Source organism: Dama dama, chromosome 1 (genome assembly GCF_033118175.1).
Source record: "Dama dama isolate Ldn47 chromosome 1, ASM3311817v1, whole genome shotgun sequence".
Lineage (NCBI taxonomy): Eukaryota > Metazoa > Chordata > Mammalia > Artiodactyla > Cervidae > Dama > Dama dama.
In genome coordinates, this window is record NC_083681.1 from 77,814,764 (window position 1) to 77,840,044 (window position 25,281).

Genomic DNA, 25,281 nt, shown 5'->3' on the forward strand with positions numbered 1-25,281 from the left:
CCTGTCTTCTGGGCAACCTGTATGCAGGCCAAGAAGCAACAGTTAGAACTGGACATGGAACAATGGAATGATTCCAAATTGGGAAAGGAGTACATCAAGGCTGTGTGTTGTCACCCTGCTTATTTAACTTCTATGCAGAGTGCATAATGAGAAATGTTGGGCTGGATGAAGCAGAAGCTGGAATCAAGATTGCCGGGAGAAATATCAATAACCTCACATATGCAGATGACACCACCCTTATGGCAGAAAGTGAAGAGGACCTAAAGAGCCTCTTGATGAAGGTGAAAAGGAGAGTGAAAAAGCTGGTTTAAAATGCAATATTCAAAAACTAAGATAATCACAACCGGTCCCATGATTTCATGACCAACAGATGGGGTAAACAATTAAAACAGTGACAGTCCTTATTTTCTTGGGCTACAAAATCACTGCAGATTGTGACTGCAGCCATGAAACTAAACTTTGCTTACTCCTTGGAAGAAAAGCAGTTACAAACCTAGACAGCATATTAAAAAGCAGAGACATTACTTTGCCAACAAATGTCTATCTAGTCAAAGCTATGGTCTTGCTGTAGTCATGTTTGGATGTGAGAACTTGACTATAAAGAAGTCTGAGCAGTGAAGAATTGATGCTTTTGAACCATGGTGTTGCAGAAGACTCTTGAGAGTCCCTTGGACTGCAAGGAGATCCAACCAGTCCATCCTAAAGGAGATCAGTCCTGGGTGTTCTTGGAAGGACTGGTGTTGAAGCTGAAGTTCCAACCTTTGGCCACCTAATAGGAAGAGCTGACTCATTGGAAAATACCCTGATGCTGGGAAAGATTGAAGGTACAAGGAGAAGGGGATGACAGAGAATGAGATGGCTGGATGGGCATCACTGACTCTGTTGATATGAGTTTGAGCAAGCTCTGGGAGATGGTGAAGGATAGAGAAGCGTGTCGTGCTGCAGTCCATGAGGTCACAATGAGTCAGACACAATCTAGTGACTGAACAACAGCAACAGGGCGTTTCCCTGATTTTACCATCACATTCATTAAAGTTCACTGGGTCACTAAAGCCCAGAAGAGAGGTTAATGTGAAATCCTCTGCAAGTATTGGAAGCTGTACTTTAGCCTGTACTACCTGACTTTCAGTTCTGTGCTCAAACAATAATTGTCTACATACGTATCTCTGGGTAATCACAGATGCACAAAGAAAGTTCATATCAGATCTTTACCCTCAGGGATCAGCACTGTTTTAGATAGTGAATAATTATAGCTCTCAGCCATGAATGGGATATTCTTTTCCTTAGAGAAAATATTTAGGAAAAACAACTAAACTCTGCACCATTTCCTCTTTTTAGCCTAGGGCATCCTGTGCTAAATGATTCTGTAAGTTTAGAGCCTTGTAAATTACTTGTGTGACTGTTGAGTTTATGATAATTACAATATCTAAAGTTTATTGGACACTTGCTACATTCCAGACACTGCTCTAAGCACTTTAAATGCCTTTAACTCTTTCAGTAATCGCCCAATAACACTTATGTGGTTGGTTCTATTGTTCCTATTTCACAGAGAGAGAAACTAAACCACAGACAGGTTTGGTAACTGGCCTAGACTCATATCCCACAGTCTCAAGCCTTTCAAAGTCAGGGTCCCAAGATGGAAGGGCCATGGTAGAAAGTTGTGACCAGATGTGGTCAGAAGGGAATGGCAAACAACTTCAGTACTCTTGCCTGAAGAATCCCATGAGCAGTATGAAAAGGCTAAAGCAATGGCACTGAAAGATTAGCCCCCCCGGTAAGTAGATATCCAATATACTTCTGGGGAAGAGTAGAGAAACAGCTCCGGAAAGAATATGAGACTAGGCCATGGCAGAAATGACGCACAGTTATGGATGTGTTTAATGGCAAAAAAGTCCAATGATGTAAACAACAATATTGCATAGGGACCTGGAAAGTTAGGTCCATGAATCAAGGTAAACTGGACGTGGTCAAGCAGGAGATGGCAAGAGTGAATCTCAGCATTTTAGCAATCAGTGAACTATAATGTATGGGAATGGGTGAATTTAATTCATATGACCATTGTATCTACTACTGTGGGCAAGAATCCCTTATGAGAAATGGAGTAGTCATCATAGTCAACAAGAGTCTAAAATGCAGTACTTGGGTGCAGTCTCAAAAATGAGAGTATGATCTCTGTTTGATTCCAAGGCAAACCATTCAGTATCACAGTGATTCAAATCTATGCCCTGAACACTAATGCTAAAGAAGCTGAAGTTGAATGGTTCTCTGAAGACCTACCAGACCTTCTAGGACTACAAGAGGCAACTATACACATGGACATCACCAGATCAATACTGAATCTGTCAATACTGAAATCAGATTGATTATATTCTTTGCAGCCAAAGATGGAGAAGCTCTATACATCAGCAAAGACAAGACAGGGAGCTGATTATGGCTCAGATCATGAACTCCTTATTGCAAAATTCATACTTAAATTGAAGAAAGTAGGGGAAACCACTAGGCCATTCAGGTATGACGTAAAGTAAATCCCTTGTGGTTATACAGTGGAAATGAGAAATATGTTCAAGGGATAAGATCTGATAGAGTGCCTGAAGAACTATGGACAGAGGTTCGGAACATTGTCCTGGAGGTGATGATCAAAATCATCCCCAAGGAAATGCATGGAAAAAGACAAAATGGTATCTGAGGAGGCCTTACAGATAGCTGAGAAAAGAAGACAAGTGAAAGGCGAAGGAGTAAAGGAAAGATATGCCCAACTGAATGCAGTTTTCCAGAGAATAGCAAGTAGAGATAAGAAAGTATTCTTATGTGAACAAAGCAAGAAGTAGAGGAAAATGATAGAATGGAAAAAAAAACTAGAGATCTCTTCAACAAAATTGGAGATGTCAAGGGAATATTTCATGCAAAGATGGGCACAATAAAGGACAGAAATGGTAAAGACCTAACAGAAAAGAAGACATTAAGAAGATGTGGCAAGAATAAATAGAATTATACAAAAAAGCTCTAATGATACAGATAACCACAATGGTATGGACATTCACCTAGAGTCAGATTTTGGAGTGTGAAGTCAAGTGGGCCTTAGAAAGCATTGGTATGATCCATGCTAATGGAGGTGATGTAATGCTAATGAAGGTGGTGGAATTCCAGCTGAATTACTTCAAATTCCAAAAGATAATGCTATTATAGTGCTACACTCGATGTGCCAACAGATTTGGAAAACTCAGCTGTGGTCACAGAACTTGAAAAATCAATTTTCATTCCAATCCCAAAGAAAGGCAATGCCAAAGAACATTCAAAGTACCACATAATTGCTCTCATTTCACATGCTAGAAAGGTAATGCTCAAAATCCTTCAAACTAGGCTTCAACAGTACATGAACTGAAAGCTTCCAGATATACAAGTTGGATTTAGAAAAGGCAGAGGAACCAAAAAGCAAATTACCAATATCTGTTGGATCATAGAAGAAGCAAGAGAATTCCAAAAAATAAAATTTAAAAAAAAAATCTGCTTCACTGACTACTCTACTATTCCTCTGCGTTTACTGTTTCTTCTGATCTTCTGTGGATCACAAGAAGCCATGAAAAATTCTTAACGAGATGGGTGTACTAGACCATCTTACCTGCCTCCTGAGAAACCTGTATGCAGGCCAAGAAGCAACAGTTTGAACCAAACTGGAACAATGGACTGGTTCAAAATTGGGAAAGGAGTACATCATGGCTGTATATTGTCACCCTGCTTATTTAATTTATATGCAGAGTACATCATGTGAAATGCTGTGCTGAATGAAGCAGAAGCTGAATCAAGATTGCTGGGAGAAATATCAACAACTTCAGACATGAAGATCATACCACTCTAATACCAGAAAGTTAACAGGAACTAAAGAGTCTGTTGATGAAGGTGAAAGAGAAGGGTAAAAAAATCTGGCTTCAAACTCAACATTCAAAAAATGAAGATCATGATATTCAGTCCAATCACTTCATTCAAATAGATGGGGAGAAAATAGAAACAGTGACAGACTTTATTTTCTTGGGCTCCAAAAATGACTGCAGCTAGTGACTGCAAGCCATGAAATAAAAAGATGCTTCCTACTTGGAAGGAAAGCAGTGAGAAACCTAGATAGCTTATTAAAAAGCAGAGACATTAATTTGCAAACAAAGGTCCATATAGTCAAAGTTTTGGGTTTTCCAGTAGTCATGTATGGATGTGAGAGTCAGACCAGAAAGAAGAATGAGCACCAAAGAATCATTGCTTTTGAACTGTGGTGTTGAAGAAAACTCTTGAGAGTCCCTTGGACAGCATGGAGATCAAACCTGTCAGTCCTACGGGAAATCAACCCTGGATTAAAGGATAGAAGAATGAAACTAGAACACTTTCTAACACCATACACAAAAATAAACTCAAAATGGATTAAAGATCTAAATGTAAGACCAGAAACTATAAAACTCCTAGAGGAGAACATAGGCAAAACACTCTCTGACATAAATCACAGCAGGATCCTCTATGATCCACCTCCTAGAATATTGGAAATAAAAGCAAAAATAAACAAATGGGACCTAATGAAATTTAAAAGCTTTTGCACAACAAAGGAAACTATAAGCAAGGTGAAAAGACAGCCCTCAGTTTGGGAGAAATTAATAGCAAACGAAACAACAGACAAAGGATTAATCTCAAAAATACACAAGCAGCATCTGCAGCTCAATTCCAGAAAAATAAATGACCCAATCAAAAAATGGGCAAAAGAACTAAACACATTTCTCTAAAGAAGAGAGATGTCTTCTAAAGAAGACATACAGATGGCTAACAAACACATAAAAAGATGCTCAACATCACTCATTATCAGAGAAATGCAAATCAAAACCACAATGATGTACCATGACACGCCAGTCAGGATGGCTGCTATCCAAAAGTCTACAAGCAATAAATGCTGGGGAGGGTGTGGAGGAAAGGGAACCCTCCTTGTTGGTGGGAATGCAAACTAGTACAGCCACTATGGAGAACAGTGTGGAGATTTCTTAAAAAACTGGAACTAGAACTGCCATATGACACAGCAATACCACTTCTGGACACACACATTGAGGAAACCAGATCTGAAAGAGACACGTGCACCCCAGTGTTCATCGCAGTACTGTTTATAACAGCCAGGACGTGGAAGCAACCTAGATGCCTATCAGTAGACGAATGGATAAGGAAGCTGTGGTACATATACACCATGGAATATTACTCAGCCTTTAAAAAGAATTCATTTGAATCAGTTCTAATGAGATGGATGAAACTGGAGCCCATTATACAGAGTGAAGTAAGCCAGAAAGATAAAGAACATTACAGCATACTAACACATATATATGGGATTTAGAAAGATGGTAATGATAACCCTATATGCAAAACAGAAAAAGAGACACAGAAGTACAGAACAGACTTTTGGACTCTGTGGGAGAAGGCGAGGGTGGGATGCTTCGAGAGAACAGCATCGAAACATGTATATTATCTAGGGTGAAACAGATCACCAGCCGAGGTTGGATGCATGAGACAAGTGCTCAGGGCTGGTGCACTGGGAAGACCCAGAGGGATCGGGTAAAGAGGGAGGTGGGAGGGGGGATCGGGATGGGGAATACATGTAACTCCATGGCTGATTCATGTCAGTGTATGACAAAACCCACTACAATATTTTAAAATAATTAGCCTCCAACTAATAAAAATAAATGAAAAAAAAAAAAAAAAAAAGAAATGGCTGATGGTTAAGCTGAAGCTCCAATACATTGGCCACCTGATGGAACAACCAACTCATTGAAAATGACCCTGGTGCCTGGAAAGCTTGAGGGCAGGAAGAGCAGAGGGCGACAGAGGATGAGATGTTTGGATGGCATCATGGACTCAATGGACATGAGTTCGAGCAAACTCTGGGAGATAGTGAGGGAACATGGAGGCCTGGCGTGCTGCAGTTCACAGGGTCACAGAGTCAGACGTGACTTACTGACCGAACAACAGCATCTCGGCTCCTACACCTTGTCACAGGAACCAGGCTCTGTGTCCAGGCTGTCTGCCTGAGGGCCCACTCATCTCAACACAGTGCATTGCTTCCTGAAACACAGCCTTGAGGGATGCACATGGGCCTAATGAGTCAGCCTAAGTATTCATCTTGGGCCTGCACGTAACCAGTCCTGTCTCCTCAGATTCCTTCTATCCCCTTGTGAGTTTGTTTCTTCATTTCTTAAAGTGGAATATACTTTTTTCTTTCTGCTTTACAGTGATATCTGGATCACTATTTTGTACAAAGTATTTCAAATGAATGGTACAATCGTAAGCTGTTGTAAAACATGAAGTGCAAAAAAAAAAAAAAAAAAAAAAATGGAGTGCTTAACATTAGCTAAAATCCCTTTAAGCTTTATGAGCAACCATTCTAGTGAATTCTAGTTTTATGGAGGCGCTGCCCTCTGAAGACAGTTTTTCAGTCAACCAAATTCTTGGTGAAAGAAAAGGGGTGCTTTTCATGGGGAATATCCAAAGGTTTGGAGCCAGAAAGAGGTGAACTGGAGTTCCCGTTCTTTGCTTTTCAGAAGGTAGTTTATTCTCTTGGAACTGTAATTTCTCCAATTGTAAAAAGAACTATAGTTAGGATATAGTCACATCATTGATTCAACAGCTATTTATGGAATTCCTACTACAAGTCCAATCCTGTGCCGGTAGGCACTGAGGACTCAGGGATGAGCAAAATTGACATAGTCTCTGCTCTCATGGAAACTGGTTCAATAGGGAACATCAAGCAATTATAAGCAGACATGGAAAAAGAAAGTTATGTGTAAGCTGCGTGGCAAGAAGTAGGTAGTTAGAAACAGGAATTACTGTTTGGCACAGGGCCAAGCATTTCATTCCTTTGTTTTCCAGAGGTTTAAGAATTCTGAGGATCTAAGAAGGATCACATTATTTTGAAATACTTGGAATCCTCTTATTTAAGCTATTGCAGGCCCTCCCAGACATGATGGCTGGTTTCCCACAGAAAATGATAAGTTGGCCCTGAAATATACCTCGTCCCCATCCCTCTGCATACTCTTGAGTCCTGAGATCTCACTCACATTTTTGTTCCTCTCCTGATTGGGCTCTTCTGGAGCAAGCTCTCCAATGAGCAGTGGTTTAAGGTACAACTGCACAATGTCAGGGTCCGGATGCATGGCTCTGAAGACGTCCTGTGAATCAGAGAGAACTGTTAGAGGCTTAAAAAGACATGCTTACAACACAGATATCTTCCCTTTCTTATTTCATTTTGTACCGACCTTAGGAATCAGCACAGGCTATGTTATAGAGCATTTACTTCTAACCCTAGGTTGACATTTCAAGTTCATTGATCAGAATTACCCTTGAAATTCCTCTATGAAAACCTCACAATGGCGATCCACCCACTGAGTGCATGCCTACTAGGCAAGTCCTGGATGGAAAGTTGATCCCCAAGCATTGGAAGAGATTGTTGTTTATTTTATTGAGCACTAGAAGAAGTAGTTGGCTTTGAGATTATGGGCTATGGCAAGTCTTTAGAGTCAAACCTCAGGCTTGGTGTGGAAGTTGCCCACATTATTTGGAGCATGCAGCAAACAAGACTGCCTATGCAAATCAGATCTGTCAGTGTTTCCCCTTTAGTTCTTGACCAAGGACCAGGGTACAGAGGCTCTTTCATTAAGTTATTTCCAAGGAAAGACAAGTTAAAGTTGATGATGATAACAAATGTCTAAGAGAGCATGGGAGCAAAGCCCTTAAATCCTTAGTTGTCTAAAGTAGCACTTTCTTGGCTAAGTTTATCACTGAAGAAGCCTTAACACTCTTTCTAAAACAAAACAAAACAGAAAAGCAAACAAAAAAACACCATAGCATTCTCTGTAGGGGCTTGAGACAGGCACAAAATAGAGTTGACCCTCTGTATTTTTCCAAATCCATTCCCATTTTAAGTAGTAACTCCAAGTGGCTATGAGAAGCAGTGTTGATTCTCATGTCCTGCTTAAGTTTAGAAATAAGAGATAGAGGTTTTTTTTTTTTTTTATTTTTTTTCTCCAGGAATTTAATTGGTTTGGGGGAAAGGAGGCTTCTCCAAGAGTAAGATACTGCACTTCTTGCTGTTATGACTTTGAGAATAGGAAGGATTTAGTATGAAGAGAAATAATCAAGGTTTTAATGTGAATGTGTGGAATCCATACAAAATACTTTGGAGTGGTGGTGTTGCATGGTGCTGATTAAGAAACTGGATCCCCGAGCAGCCTTCCTCCACCTAAGTTCATTGCTTGTGGTGTAATTGTTGACAAGTCTCTTGACCAGTCCATGCTCCTGTTTTCTCCTCCTTAACATGGGAGTGACAGTAATAGCTACTCAATATATAAAGTTATTATAAAAATTGAGTGAACTGATTAGAATCTGAGTGGCTTATAGTAAATTCTCAGACATATTAGTTCTCTTTCCTATGTGTATACCTCTGGGCTTCCTTGGTGGCCCAGATGGTAAAGAATCTGCCTGCAATGTGGTGGAGCCCTGTTAGATTCCTGGGTTGGGAAGATCCCCTGGAGAAGGGAAAGGCTACCCATTCCAGTATTCTTGCCTGCAGAATTCCATGGACAGAGGAGCCTGGTGGACTATAGTCCATGGCGTTGCAGAGTTGTACATGACTGAACGACTAAGACACACAGGGATAACAGCTACCTGCCTTCCTTCTCTTCGATGAAATATAACAGTTCGGAGATTTTCTTTCCATACTCCACTCAGAGTGAGCTCTGAATTGTTTTAGTGAATACAATGAACCCTCCATCTTCAAAATCTAAAGCAACTTTAGATATATCTAGAACTACATGCAAGCCTACACATAAAGCATTTACATATGTGTAGGTTGTATGTGTGTGTATATATATATATATATATATATATATATATATATTAATGTATATAAATGAATGGGGCTATTCAGAAGGGTGCAATATCAACTCTTTAGATTCACTTTTCTAGATTGACTGATGTAAGAAGGGATTTGTATCTCCTAGAACCAGTCCAGGATCTACTGTTCATTCTACCTTTGCACACATTCTCTGACCCCCTTGGGAAATGCTGCTTTCAAAGATGTGTTTTCGTGTCACATTCAATGACTCTAAAGTTAGTTTACCTAACAGGATGAAAGTCATTCGGTGATTACCAATGTGACTAAATGTTTCAGGATGGCCCATACTGAAAAATCCCATTCTGGCTGTTGTTAAGGAACAGATGAGGGTGAGAAACAGTCTGAGGGATCAAGATCAGAGTGTAGAGGAGGGTGAGGCCCTGGATTTGCATCTCACTCTGAGCAGTCATCCGGAGCCCTGGAACAGTGTGCTGATGCCAGTGTTCCTCTGGGTTCACTGTTTCTTCTGATCGTCAGCAAAATTCACAGGTCAATACTGTGACAACAGAGACTGAAGACCGCAGAGTTTTCCAGAAGAGTAAGAACTGCCTTGCTGTGTGGAACTCTTTTCATTGTATTAGTGGGCAGCACAAAAGTGGCTTAGGCAGTCTTAGAATATTCAATTTGAAGGAATTGCCTATTAGAGTCTAGATACAGAGTAAGTTGTGAGATTTCCTTCTCGAAAAACCATCAAAAATCAGGGTTTTTTTTTTAATTAACATTATTTGGCAAGTATGCTCCTCCTGAAGAAAGTCTGGACTAAATGAAGGGGAGAGGGAGTAACACCTTTCTTTTAGTGTTTTCTGTGTGCAAGGTGCTCTATGGGCCAACTCATCATCATCAACTTAGTTTTGTGAGGTTTCATCATTTTTGTTATACATATAAAGACTCCAGATCTCAGGACATTTCCACAGTAAGTGGGAGAGCCAGGATTTGAACTCAAGTCTATGTGGCTTTAATGCCAGGAAGCCATAAGGTCCATTCCAGCCTTAACATGAACAGTTCTTTTCCTGAAAGAATGGTGACACAAGGTTGTTTTGGGAGGATATTAAGACCAGTACATGCATGCTAGGCAGTTAGTAAAGTTGTTTCCCACCTTAGGTTTTAATCACGTGCATCACTTTGTCTGTGGCCCCAATCTACTTCTCCAGGTTTACCTCTCACCATACCCTTCAGGCCTCATCCTGTCTGATGTAAGTCTCCCTGTTCTATAAACATTCCGTGACCCTGTGTTGTTCTGAAGCTTTGTGATACATACGGCTCCCTTTGCCTTGACTGCTTTCCTCCATTTTTTCAACTTAAAAGTTCCTTCTCATTCTTGAACATCCAGATGAAATATGCCTTCCTAACATAGTCAGGAAAGTTACTTATGATCTCTTCTGGGCTCCCATGACCCTGTGCTCCTAAAGGTTTTCAAATGATGTTGCAGTGAAACTGTGTATTCACACAGGCCTTCTTAGTGGCTTTTGGCTTTTTTGAAGACTGAGACCAGGCACTATTGATTAAATTATACCTGATGTTTTTTTGCTGCTCCTGGAATATGACATGTGATCAAGAGATGTCTCATGAATAAGGGAAAGGGTGAATAAATAGAGCAGTATATGATTTATCTAAAAAGGAGAAAGTTGAGAAGCATTGAGTTCAAGGATATGGGTCTTAAGCACTGCTGTCTCTTCCCAACTCTCAGCATCTCTATTTTCTGACCTCTTAACTACTTTACCATCTCTCATTTTCATCTGGTATCTTTTGATTCACTTCTCAACCATCATCGCTATTTCCCAACCTAGTCATAAATTTACATTGTAGTTCCTCTTAAGACTGATTATTTCCAAAACAGTATCAACACAGAGGAAATGTGTGATTATCTTTGCTTTCACAGTGACTGGAAATCCTGCCGATTTTTTGCTGTTATTTAATGGGGAATGGAAAGCTGTCCTTTATTGGAAGAGCAGTATGATCCCTAGTGGGAGAGACAAGTATGTAAAGTGAGAAGGCCTGAGAAGAATCATGTCCTTACAATTTACCTACTGTATACAGGCTGTGCCCTGCATCAAAGCACTTGGCCTAGAGGGCATGTTTGGGTTAAAATCCAGGAGACACTCCATTTGCCAAATCTTGTTCTGCAATCAATCAAAGTGTGTGCCTATAAAATTTGTACCAAAATACAGTATAGGAAGCAGTGCAGTGTGTTGTTTATATTGGAAAAATTGCTTAATCGCTCAAGATTCAATTTGTTTTCTAACTTTGGATACTACTTAGTCTGTTCCATGGGCTCATTTACTCCTTCACTCATTTATTCAGTCATTATAAAACCTTGCTGAAGAGTTAGCTTAGATCAAAGAGCTTAAGCTTTGCAATCAGATGCCATTAAATGATGATATTTTTATATAATTATTATTTGGTTCATCTGAAGTGGGTTGAAATTTCTGCAAATTCAGGAAAAAAAAAAAAGCTCCCATAGTGAATATATGTACATAGTCACAAAATCAATGTAACTAGAACAAAGATTTTGATTTACTTATCTCAAAAAGCTCACCAGGGGACTTCCCTGTCAGTCTGGTGATTAAGACTCCATGCTTCCAATGGAGGGGTGTGGGGTCCATCCCTGTTGGGCAACTAAGGTCCCCCACGCCTTGCAGCACAGCCAAAAAATAAAAACTCACCAGAATATTCAATACCCAATGGAGGACATCCATTCCTACATCTTTGGGTAATTTCTCTTCTGGTTCCTTCTCAGATCTCACCTGTTTCAAGGCAAATGCTAAATCAAGGTCCCTCGTATTTCTGGGAGATCACCAGTTTTGAGTAGGCTGATATATGGGGAGAAAATACTCTTTGCTTTCGTTCTGGAAAAGAGCCACTTTGGAGTGGAGAATGTTTACATGAAGTCACCAAGATTCCCCCCCACCCACAGGGATAAACAGAGGGCTATTTTTTTTTTCTTTCTTTCTTTCTTTTTTTTTTTGTCATATCTCACTCTATTATTTGAGAACTTTCATTATTTGAGATTTTTTTCCTGTGATATATTTAACTGAGCTCCAGGCCAGACTCTCTCTCTCTCTCCAGTGTCCCCACCAAACCTGTTCAGCTTCCTGGCTTCATTACCTCATAATGGCAATTGCCACCCACTTACCTACATAAGACATCCATCAGACAGTTTAGACTCCTTACTCCTGCTTACTTACCCAGCCACTTATCCCCCATTATAAATTATGTCTCCTGGTTATCCATCCCCTCTTCTTAATTTCTGTTGCCAGTGCCTTATTCAGGACTTCAGCATGTTCCGTAGACTCCTTCCTTTGTTTTGACTCTTTAAAAAAAAGTTTTTTTATATGGGACCATAGCCTGTTGACAAGGCTGTGATAATTTCAGGCAGACAGCAAAGGGACTCAGCCAGACGGATACCTGTATCCATTCTGCTTTGAATAACTCTTCTTGATCTTCAACCTTTACTTAACCTCCAGGCTGGCATTTGAAAGAGTCCGTCTTCATTGTTGTTATCACCCATTAGCACTTTAACTGCACTTGTCTCTTTACTATCGTACCTATTTTTCAACTTGAACCATCATTCAAATGAGAATCAAATTAAAATTTAATTTTAAAGTAAAAAAAAAAATGTTGACAGCCCACAAAAATGCAGTTATTACTGATGACAACTTTCCTTTTACAAACAGCTCAGAATCCTGGTTGATTTCCTTGTAGGACTGGATGTAGGGAGGGATGCTGGGCTAGAGAAGTGTCATTACCTGCAGTGGGAGGAAAGGAAGACCTACAGTGATGGCAAAATCCAGAGTCCTTCACCCAGAGTTCTCCCCCTCCTCCTTCTCTTGTCTCTTTCTTTACCTCCTACACCCTTCATCCTCTCTTCTTCCTTCCCCTCTTCTCATCCTCAAGCCATCATATTGACCAGGATTGTGCTAAGCAAAGGATATGGCCAAGCCGGGACACCTATTCTGCTGGTGCTTACTCACGATGTGAACCTAATCTGTATCCCACCTCTGTACACATCTTCTCTTCCCCTGCCCCAGCCTTGCCTCTATTGATTCCACATGAGTGACTCTTTGGACCTGCACACAGCTCTATCCTCTTCCACCTCACAGTCTCCCAAGCAAATGAAATAAATTTTGCTATATTTCCTCTAGGCTTTTGTCATCTCTTTCCTGTCATATTGGATTGTTATTCTGATGAGGAGTTTGAGTTTCTCAATGTCCCTCTCAGAGCATTATGTTCAGACATAAGAGGGTGGCTGACCATGCACATTGGGAGATAACCCTGACTTCTTTGTTCTGAACATGCTGCTCTTGTGCACACCTCACAAGATTGTGTTTACTTCTGTTGTGGAGCCGAGAAATATTGATGACTTACTGATATAAAACTCGGGACTTCCCAGGAGGCACTAGCAGTAAAGAACCCAACTGCCAATGCAGGAGACATAAGAGATGCAGGTTCGATCCGTGGGTAGGGAAGATTCCCCTGGAGGAGGACAGGACAACCCACTCCAGTATTCTTTCCTGGAGAATCGCCAAGGACAGAGGAGCCTTGGGCTATAGTCCACAGGGTTGCCCAGAGTCAGACATGACTGAAGTAACTTAGCACAACTTAGCATGCAGCATGCTTCATATGGATGTATTGTAATCTATATAATTAATTTTTCTTTTTGGACTTATAAGTTGTTTCTGGCTTTTCATAGGTAAGCTTTTCCAGGTGAGGAAATCTAAGCCCTTATTTTATTTCTTAGCATTGTGGATTAATTTCAAATCATACAATTTGAAAAAAATCAGATAAACAATATGTGCAGTAACAGGAATTCATGCGCCTGTGCCTTGTATAATAGACTTACCCTCTTCCAACAACACAAGAGAAGACTCTACACATGGATATCACCAGATCGTCAACACCACAATCAGATGTATTATATTCTTTGCAGCCAGAGGTTGAGAAGCTCTATAGATCAGCAAAAGTAAGACCGGAAGGTGACTGTGGCTCAGATCATGAAGTCCTTATTGCCAAATTCAGACTTAAATTGAAGAAGTGGGGAAAACCAATAGATCTTTCTGGTATGACCTAAATCAAATCCCTTATAATTATACAGTGGAAGTGAGAAATAGATTCAAGGGCCTAGATCTGACAGAGTGCCTGATGAACTATAGATGTAGGTTCATGACATTGTACAGGAGAAAGGGAGCAAGACCATCCCCAAGAAAAAGAAATGTAAAAAAGCAAAATGGCTGTCTGAGGAGGCCTTACATATAGCTGTGAAAAGAAGAGAAGCGAAAAGCAAAGGAGAAAAGGAGAGACATACCCACTTGAATGCAGGGTTCCAAAGAATAGCAAGGAGAGATAAGAAAGCCTTCCTGAGCGATCAATGAAAAGAAATAGAGGAAAACAATAGAATGGGAAAGACTAGAGATCTCTTCGAGAAAGTTAGAGATACCAAGGGAACATTTCATGCAAAGATGGGCTCAATAAAGGACAGAAATGGTATGGAACAAACAGAAGCAAAAAATATTAAGAAAAGGTGGTAAGGATACATAGAAGAACTATACAAAAAAGATCTTCACAACCCAGATAATCACGATGGTGTGATCACTCACCTAGAGCCAGACATCCTGGAATGTGAAGTCAAGTGGGCCTTAGGAAGCATCATTATGAACAAAGCTAGTGGAGGTGATGGAATTCCAGTTAAGCTATTTCAAATCCTAAAAGATGATGCTGTGAAAGTACTGCACTCAATATGCCAGCAAATTTGGAATACTCAGGAGTGGCCACAGAACTGGAAAAGGTCCATTTTCATTCCAATCCCAAAGAAAGGCAATGCCAAACAATGCTCAGTACTGCACAATTGCACTCATCTCACAGGCTAGTAAATTAATGCTCAAAATTCTCCAAGTCAGGCTTCAATATTGCATGAACCCTGAACTTCCAGATGTTCAAGCTGGAGTCAGAAATGGTATAGGGACCAGAGTCCAAATTGCCAACATCTGCTGGATTATTGAAAAAGTGAGGGAGTTCCAGAAGAACATCTATTTCTGCTTTATTGACTATGCCAAAGCCTTTGAGTCTGTGGATCACAATAAACTGTGGAAAATTCTGAAAGAGTTGGGAATACCAGACCACCTGACCTGCCTCTTGTGAAACCTGTGTGCAGGTCAGGAAGCAACAGTGAGAACTGGACATGGAACAACAGACTGGGTCCAAATATGAAAAGGAGTGTGTCAAGGCTGTATATCATCACCCTGTTTATTTAACATATGCAGAGTACATCAGGAGAAACGGTGGGCTGGATAAAGTGCAAGCTGGAATCGAGATTGCTGAGAGAAATATCAATAACATCAGATATGCAGATAACACCACCCTTATGGCAGATAGTGAAGAAGAACTAAACAGCCTCCTGATGAAAGTGAAAGAGGAGAGTGAAAAAGTTGGCTTAAAGCGCAACATTCAGAAAACGAAGATCATGGCATCTGGTCCCATCAGTTCATGGCAAATAGATGGAGAAACATTGGAAACAGTGGCTGACTTTATTTTTCTGGGCTCCAAAATCACTGCAGATGGTGACAGCAGCCATAAAATTAAAAGACACTTACTCCTTGGGAGAAAAGTTATGACCAACCTAGATAGCATATTAAAAACAGAGACGTTACTTTGCCAATGAAGGTCCGTTTACTCAAGGCTATGGTTTTTTCCCAGTATTCATGTATGGATGTGAGAGTTGGACTATAAAGAAAGCTGAGTGCTGAAGAATTGATGCTTTTGAAATATGGTGTTGGAGAAGACTCTTTAGAGTTCCCTGGACTGCAAGGAGATCCAAGCAGCCCATCCTAAAGGAAATCAGTCCTGGATACTCATTGGAAGGACTATGTTGAAGCTGAATCTCCAATGCTTTTGCCACCTAATGCAAAGAAGTGACCCATTTGATAAGACCCTGATGTTAGGAAAGTTTGTAGCTGGGAGGAGAAGAGGACAACAGAGGATGAGGTGGTTGAATGGCATCACTGACTCAATGGACATGAGTTTAAGTAAACTCTGCAAGTTAGTGATGAACAGGCAGGCCTGTTGTGCTGCAGTCCATGGGATCACAAAGAGTTGGACACAAATGAGTGACTGTACTAGTTATAACTAGTTAGTTATAACTCTAGTAGAAATTCCTTGGAAAAAATGACAACTTATCTCAGAATACCTAAGTAATAATGGAGGTCATTTTTGAGTGTTTCATCTGTGCCAGGTATAAGAAGAAAACCTTTGTTTTATCTCCACTGACTTTGACAACCATACTAAGATAGAAGTATTATTATGCCACTTTCTAGATAAAAGAGCTGAGGTTCCAAGGATTTCAGCAAGGTTCTCAGGACATTCCTGGTAAGTGGTGCAGCCCAGATACAAACCACACCTCTTTCATTCCCAAATTTGTACTCTTAATCATTAGACTGGACACCTCAAAAATTTTTAGAATGATTCACCCCATGAATGAATGAATGAGTGAGTGACCCTATAGAAAAAATCAACTTGGTATCATTATATACTTTTCATGAGAAGGATGGAGGCTTGGCGAAGAGTTTCTATATAAATAAGGAAAGATGCCCCCCTCTGGGCAGGTGCAGCTATGGTCCAGGGCTTGTGCACAGAGATCATATTTGGTGCACATTTGCCTTTCAGGGCACAGCCTGCAAACACTTTTTAGGCTGTAGAGAGACAGCATTTGACCTCAGGTTCTCTGACTTCATGGTCTTCACTCCTTCCCTAGAGAGCATGCCGTTTCTCCACCACGTACTCCTCTGCTCCCAAAGAGTTGGCAACTAACAATCAGGACTTCTAAGCAGGTGGTAAACAGGAAATGTGAGTAATCTCTGAGGCTATGGATGCTGTGATATGAATAACAATAGCTATGGTTTAATGAAAGGTGCATCTGGTATTATGCTAAACCCTTTACAAGCTTTCGTCTCATTTACCAATTAGATGGATAAGGTCGTTCCCATTATGTAGATGATGAAGCTGAGTTCCAGAGCATTTCAGGGACTTTCCCAGGCTTATATAACCAGTGTACCAAAACTCAGACTCCACGTACTCTGAGTAGCCATGGAATACCATGGTTGTTCCAATTCTCCTGGCACCCTTCCATTCTTCTGTAGCCATCATCCCCTGGAGACTTTTCTCTGAACATTCTGGATCTGCCTTCTAAAAGTGTGGGGCACATGACTGACCATGCTCAGGGTGTTCATCCTCAAGACACAAATCCTGAGGTGTTATGCATATTTTCCCATAAGGTTCAATTCTTCCTTGTTGACTAGAATTGGATGCAGAATCGTGGTCTTTCTCTGACTTCTGGGAGATAAAACTCACCAGCAAATGACATATTCATCAGCTGAGCTGCTTGCTGCAAGCTACATCTACCAGTTATATTCAAGGTGGTTGAAGGTACATGTTTTTCTAACACATCCTCTGAGCTGATTCTGTGACTTGTGTTAGAAAAACATTGTCCATATTTTCTTTGTGTTGTGGAGATGAGATCTGTGGTATTTTTTCCTCTTTTTTGCCACTTTATTTTTTTAAGTGAAGTGTAATTTCTTTACAGAATTTTGTGGTTTTCTGTCATACATCAACAAGTATTTTTTCCCTTTATTTTCATTAATCTTTCCCCTGATTCTTGCACAAATGCCTGTCACTTGGCTTCTTCTATCCTCAGCTCTCTGGCTTCCTAGGGTCTTCCTGACACATGTGAGACTCCCATCATGGGCTACAAGCTCATGCACACTTTCCCAGGAAAAGGTTGAACTTTGTTTTAAAAATATCAAATCAGACCGGAGTGGTGGGGATGTGGAAGGGTCTGCTCAGAGAGGAATTCCTCTAACTGCAGAATCAAGACGCAAAGATGGTAGAAGACACTGACCAGACAGAGAAGTTGAGAAATTGGGGGTAAATGAGAATTGGGGAAAGAAGATGTTGCTAGTGTCAAAAAACAAAATCCTTCCTTCTTTGCAAACTTGCTGTGTGCTTCTGTATTCTGTTTTTATCAGTCGGGTAACACAGAACAGAGCTTCATGAATCAATATTTTTAATCCTATGCTTTGAAGCCAGTTGGAAAAATTATATACTAACATGAAAACAACAAGGGTAACATAAAAAAAAAAAAAAAACTTTAAATTTCTACTCTATAATATGCTAATTTTCTGATCTTGAATTAGTTTATTTAACACCTTTTATTCTGCATTTTTTCATGTGTATAATGTGGTGAAAATGTTCCTAATTGGGCTAAAATCAACTTTCTTATAGAATATTTTAGAATGGATTTCTAAATGCATTTAAAGATTGAGAAACCTCCCTCTTCAATATTAAATGGAAATTTTATTTTTAAGATCAGCTGTCAAGGCTTTATAGTAAAAAAAGGAACTATCTGATTTAAAAGTTTGTCACTGTTATTTGTGTGCTCTGAGACACATTATTTTCATGTTTTAGTATTAGTTTTTTCCATCTTTAATATGGGAATACCATTCACTTTCCTGATGATGAGGTTTAAGTGAGGTCATGCATTTGAATGTGTCTATGGTATCTTTGAGCTTCCCAAGTGGTGCTAATGGTAAGAACACTCCTGCCAATGCTCGAGAGGTAAGAGATACAGGTTCAATCCCTGGGTCAGGAAGATCCCCTGGAAAAGAGCATGGCAACCCACTCCAGCATTCATGCCTGGAGAATCCCAAGGACAGAGGTGCCTGGCAGGATGTGGTCCATAGGGTCGCAAAGAGTTGGACGCAGCTGAAGCGACTTAACACACATGATGCGTGGTATTTTAGGCAACCATTGAAAGTCTATTTTTTTCAGCTATTTTGGTGGAGGAGAGTTATGAGGAAAAACAGTGAAGGAAAGTGGTTAAGACTGAAAGTTAAGAAAGATAAGTGTTTTGAATCTGAGATCTGCTTGCTGGGTGAACTTGGGTCAGTCACTTAACCACTCTGATTTCAGTTACTTCTTCCATAAAAGTGGTTGTATTACCTGTATCACATTGAATGAACTACATGACAAAAAAGAACTCTACAAAGTCTAAAAGTCTGTGTCACTGTACGCCTTCAACATCGTTCAACATTTTGATGCTCGAGATGAATTGCTATTTCACGCACTCCAGTTGTAGGAGTCTGAGAAATTTCTACATGAGTGAAGACAATTTTTCCAGATTTTACTCACCTATTTGTAACTTTCTTCTTATAAGACAATGACTCCATTTCAAAACAAAACAAAACAAAAAAACATAATGCCAAGAACAAAAACCAAAACCTGAAATACACATAGTATCTACTGTCAGCACCTGAGCTCACCCCAAAACTAGTGTAAATAATAGCTAGACCTTGAGGCTTAATTAGCTTTTAATTTTTTGCGGGATAGGAATCCTGAAAAAATGGTTTGGGAGGAGATGAGTGATCATGGAGCTTGAACACATACTTGAAATGCTTTTGGAAAGACGGCCAAGGTTCCAGCCACCCAGAAGTTGGAAGAGAGAGAGAGGGCAGACTTTGAGTTCCTTACCGTGGAGTCCTCCCCAGCGTAGTGGCTGAGGACCTTGCGCCCACCGGGATGCCTGTCCGCCCAGCCAGTAACATTGTAGACCTTGCGATTGATCACCAGCCACTGGTCAGTCTCCTGATTGTGTCTCTGGATCTCCTGCCAGGTGTACATGCTGAGGCTTTTTCTGGGCAAGTAGCACTTGTCATTTGCCTCCTGCCTTGCAGAGAACTTGGCTTTCCCACTTGCTCCTGGCTTCCTGTTTGCCTGTTGCTTCACACCTAGGTACAGCTGGTTTTCGTCTATAAGGCTCCCATTGCCCTCAGGCTTTTCTTCAAACATCATTGTCCTGGTACTTTTAGAATTTCTGGCCTGACACCTGGAATTTCTAATTCTCACCTGATTGAACTACGGAATGATCTTTTCGCTATCCTTTTATTCAATGAAGTAAGAAGCCTACACAGAAAACTTTTTAGCCTACTTGACTCTTGGCAAAGCTGACAGTGAGATCTTTCCCAGCGTCTCACTTCTCTGTCCTGAGTCTTTTTTGTCCTGATGAAGACCGTACTACCTTTTCCCCGCACCCAAGAAGATTAGTCTACCTTTCTCTCTTCTCTCTCTCTGCTGGCTGATCGTTTCGCAGCGTTCTTATTCATCATTAAATGTCCCTTAGTCGAGAGCTGGAGCCAATCACAACCCAGAGGATGGTGTGGCCTGAACCCTGGAAGGAGGGGCTGGGCTCCTTCTCTGCTGACTGCCTACACTGGCATCATGCTGGGTCAGGTGCATTAGCTCTCCCCCATTGAAAGGAAGAGTTGTTTTAATTCAACACATTAGCAGAAGCTTTCAAAACCTCTGGGAGGATATGAACGCCTCCTGGAATTGGGAAATGTTCTTTTGTTGTTGTTGTTAAGATTGGAAATTTTCCTTTTATTCTGGTTTTCTCAGATTCCTTTTTTTTTTTTTTTAAACTAATTGAGAAACCTGTATGCAGGTCAGGAAGCAAAAGAACTGGCCATGGGACAACAGACTGGCTCCAAATAGGAAAAGGAGTATGTCAAGGCTGTATATTGTCACCCTGCTTATTTAACTTATATGCAGAGTACATCATGAGAAACTCTGGGCTGGAAGAAGTACAAGCTGGAATCAATATCGCCAGGAGAAATATCAATAACCTCAGACATGCAGATGACACCATCCTTATGGCAGAAAGTGAAGAGGAACTAAAAAGCCTCTTGATGAACATGAAAGAGGAGATTGAAAAAGTTGGCTTAAAACTCAGCATTCAGAAAACTAAGATCATGGCATCCGGTCCCATCACTTCATGGCAAATAGATGGGGAAACAGTGTAAACAGTGGCTTTATTTTTCTGGGCTCCAAAATCACTATAGATGAAATTAAACGGTGCTTGCTCCTTGAAAAGAAAGTTATGAGCAACCTAGACAGCATATTAAAAAGCAGAGGCATTACTTTGCCAACAAACCGGGTGCTGGTAATGGGCAAGGAGCCCTGGTGTGCTGTGGTTCATGGGGTCGCAAGAGTCAGACACGACTGAGTGACTGAACTGAACTGAATCTCCATATGGAACAGAGAGCATCAGGATTACAGCTGGATTCTAGGCAGCAATTACAAGGAGTTTTGGAATGCTTGTTAAGAGAAGAATGATTAATTATTCTTTAAAAATTATTGAATACCTGGTCAATGCCAAACATTGGACTGGGCCTGGTGATAAAATGGTAACAACATACAGGGTGGTCACTACCCTCATGGAGTTTTCAGTTTTCAGTGGTTGCACAGGCAGAAATAAATTGTTTAAGTGAGGCACACAGGACACAGAGCTCATGAAGGGAGATTTACCTAGTCAGTTAAATCTGGGAGAATTTCCCAGAGAAAACTATGCTTGTACAAATAATAGAAAATACTTTTATTATTTTTTATTGAAGTATCATTGATGCACAATATTATTTTTAGTTTCAGGTGTACATCATGATGCTCCAGCATTTTTACAGTTTATACCCCACTAAAATTATTACAAGATAATGGCTATAATTCCCTGTGCTCTATAATTTATCCTTGTTGCTTATCTAGAAAATTATTTTTGAATGACCCTGAAAAGTCAAGGCAAAATACACTGAAGAAATGAAGTTGAAGTAACATTGAGGGAAAAACTGGGACACTATTCCACTGTCATTCAGGCCTCCTGCTGTGTTCTTTGAACAGAAGCTTATTCCTGCCTTAGGGCCTTTGCACTTGGCTGATGCCACTGTTCCTTCGCTGCTCCTTCGAATCTGATTGCAGACTCTTTCATATTCTTCTTATGGTCGCTTTTCCATGACCCTCCTTATTTTGATTAGTCCCTGCTTATCACTCTCAAAACACCCTTTTGTTTTCTTCAGATGTGATGATTTTGGATTTTCTTCCATTTATATATATATATATTTATTTATTTTTTATACTAGATTGTAAGCTTCAAGAACCTGGGCTCCTGGGTCTCTGGGTCACATTAACTGGGCCGAGTCTGACACATGATAAGCGCTCAAAAAATATTGAAGTGCTCAATAAATAATGAAGGATAAATGTTTGCACAAGAAGGTTTGCACTGAATTAATTTATTTTGCACAATATTAACCATGTTATATTCCCTTCACGTTGCAAAACTCCAATAAAACTCCCTTAAAGGTGAAGCTGCTACACAATTCTTTATTGAAGATGAGAAATGAACTTTGTTATTTGCATAATCTGAGGTTTAGTTTCAAAAATAAGCCCCTGGAAATTTACTTTGAAGCACGTAAAAAGGATAGATTAATGGATATATAGACAGGTAGATGGATATATATAAAATAAAACAAGTTTACTAAAATGTAACTTCAAAATTTTGATTATGGCTAAACAGATAGATGTTCACTGGTAAATTCTTTCAACACAACTGTCTTTATGCAAATTTTCATAAATAAGTGTGTGCAAAAAAATGTACCTGGTTATATTCCTCCTCTGAGTAGAGTTAAGTTTAATCTATATTTTGTGTCCTTCAGGTCGATGATTAGCAGGAGAATAGTCAAGAAAATCCTTTACAGTATATTGTTTAAGCAACAAGTGATAGATTTGGTATGATTTCCACTAGAGCGTTGTGCACTCACATGGTTAATTGGAAGTTGGGAAAACTGGAGCTCATGACTCACTGTTCCTTTGGCTTGAGATCTGGCTGCTGGTTCCAGGGGACTGCGTAAAGTCAGAAGTGGAAGGTGACTCCCAGGTGTTACCTGTTGTGATAGGAGAAATCATGGTCTGACTTGTGACTCATAATCCTCTCATTGAAGGAAATGTGCCCTCTTCACCATTAAGATGGTTCAGTGTCTTTCTGTCCTGTGAATCTGCTTGACCTCGAAATTGCTCTTGATTTTGATGGTCCAGGATGGGAGGAACCCTCATTACATTAAAAACAACCAGCATCTGAATGAGTGTTCCTGGCTTATGAAAGTATTCTAATTGCCTTACTTTATTTGGTTGTCCCAGCAATGCTACGTTGCAAATAAGCCAAGTAATATTATGCATCCACGTATTTTACAGATTGAGGCAATGTGTGAGAGACATGGCCAATTTCATAGCAGCGTACTGAGGAGCTGAAATTAGGATTGAGATTCCTGATTTCTAATTCAATCAGTCACCCTTATCTAATGCCCGACTGAAAATGTAGGCAATTTTTTACTACCTGATTTTATTGAAAGGAGGGAAACTTTCAAGGAAATAGAGTGTCAGAGAAAAGCCACAGGGAAAGTGAACTTTTCCCAGGTTGAATTCATGCTATGTTATCCCAAAATCTCGAATCCAATTCTCTGTTCTGTTCTTCCATGCTTTTTGCAGTGTCTGTCCCTTCTGAAAGGTTAAATCTCTGCTTGAATCTCTCCCAGTGAATTCTTCTGAGTTGGATAATACTCTTTAAGGATTGGGGAGTAGAGACTAGCTAACAGGCATTCTTACGATGCTGCTGCTGTGCCTGTCATATGTTTCTTGTATCTTCCCCTCCCCGGGTGGCTCTTCTTAGTGAGGTGGAATGATAACTACTTTAATGCATATTCCATCAGCTCCTGGGAAACTATTAGTTCAAATGTGCCCACTGCTCATGACTTGTAATGCAACTTAATTCCCCTTTACTTTTGGTTTCTTGAATGTTAATGAATGTTGACTACAGAGTCAGACATCCCTGCATCTGAGACTATACTCAACTTACCTGTGCCATCAGGCAAGTTGCTTGGCCTCCCTTAAGTGTCATGTTTTCATTTATAAAATGAGATTAATTATAAAACTTGCCCTTTCTAACTGTGTGAGGACTAAATGGAATAATACTTATGAAGGGTGCAACTCAGTATTTACAGCTTAGGAGATGCTCATAACTGTTGCTAAGAATTTTAATAATTCAGTTAGAATATAGAAATGCTCCTTACAAGTTTGATAAAATTCATCTTACTCTCTAATTAGAAGGAATTACATTTACAGCATTTTGTCAACAAAGGTCCATATAGTCAAAGCTTTGGTTTTTCCAGTAGTTATGTACAGATGTGAGATTTGGACCATTAAGAAGACTGAGCTCCAAAGAATTGATGCTTTTCCATTGTAATGGAGAAGACTCTCAAGAGTCCCTTGGATAGCATGGAGATTAAACCAGTCAATCCTAAAAGAAATCAACCCTGAGTATACACTGGAAGGACTGATGCTGAAGTTGAAACTTCAGGATTTGGCCACCTATTTTGAAGAGCTGACTCATTGGAAAAGACCCTGATGCTACGAGAGACTGAAGAGAAGTGGGCGACAGAGTATGAGATGGTTAGATGGCATCCCTGACTCAATGGACATGAGTTTGAGCAAACCCCGGGAGACAGCGAAGGACAGGGAAGCCTGCCGTGCTGCAGTTCATTGGGTCACAAAGAGTTCAACACAGCTTAGCTACTGAACAACAGCAACACTTACACACAGCTTTTTCTTCCTGCCTCCTCCCTGCCTCCCTCCCTCCCTTCCTCCTGTAGACTGAAAGAAAGGCGCAACATGAGAGCTGTGAGTTAAGTTTTGTTGGAGCAAAATGAGGACTCCAGCCTGGGAGACAGCGTTTCTGATAGCTCTGAGAAACTGCTCCAAAGAGGAACTGCTGCCTGACTTTCAGTTTTGTTCTTTTATCTCTGAAAACATTTCAGTGTCTTGTTAGGGGATGAGGTAAGTGTCATATATGATTTTAGTGAAGAGGGGACCTGCAGCCATGCACACATTGTGGCAGATATTTGCTGCTAGTTATGAGGAGCAGATTCACCATTAATGAGTTTTTCTGGATATGAACAGATGTAATAACTGGGCTGAAAAAATCTTCTCCTGAAAATATCTAACTATCTGAATACCTGTCCTGCCAGTTTTCCCAAGAGCACAGAGTGCCTCGTTCCTGTTCTCCACTCTAAATTTCTTTCAGAGGGTATTGCATGTCAGCAGCTGCAGCAGCACTTGATTTATTCCTTGTAGAGGTAGCTGTCAAGTGCCAATTTATAGTTGACACTTCCTTCTTTCCCTCCTTCATTTCTCCCCTCCAGCTCCCTCCCTGCCTTCCTTCCTTCTGCAGGTCTTCTTTGAGTGTGTCTATCATCTCAGGCGGTCTCTACTCTTATGGATATTGCAGGCTACAGCGGAAGACTAAGGAATCACACAGATGGATGTAAAAATATACCTCTAGTAATTACTACAGATTATATCTCAAGGAGGCCTTGAATTAATGGGGAGGCTTCCCTGAAATCTTTACCAAGCAAAGGGCTCACTGCTTGAAGCACGTAGAAAGCAATACTATGGGACCAGCTCTTGAGAAGAGTGTTATTTTGAGGCCAACTGGCAAGGAGCCATGGCAAGGGCTC

At 40.4% G+C, this 25,281-nt stretch overlaps 1 protein-coding gene across 2 annotated transcripts in view; it reads right to left on the reverse strand.

The window, feature by feature from the left end:
* Positions 1-19,741, reverse strand: part of LOC133055949 (fatty acid desaturase 2-like protein FADS2B) — a 42,535-nt gene extending 22,794 nt beyond the window's left edge. For both annotated transcript variants that reach the window (XM_061141040.1, XM_061141032.1), the window contains exons 1-2: positions 19,421-19,741; positions 7,071-7,181 (exon numbers count right to left, since the gene is read on the reverse strand). In XM_061141040.1, the coding sequence (XP_060997023.1) occupies positions 7,071-7,181; positions 19,421-19,741 (432 nt within the window). The remainder of the gene's footprint in view (positions 1-7,070; positions 7,182-19,420) is intronic.
* Between the last annotated feature and the right edge of the window lie 5,540 nt (positions 19,742-25,281).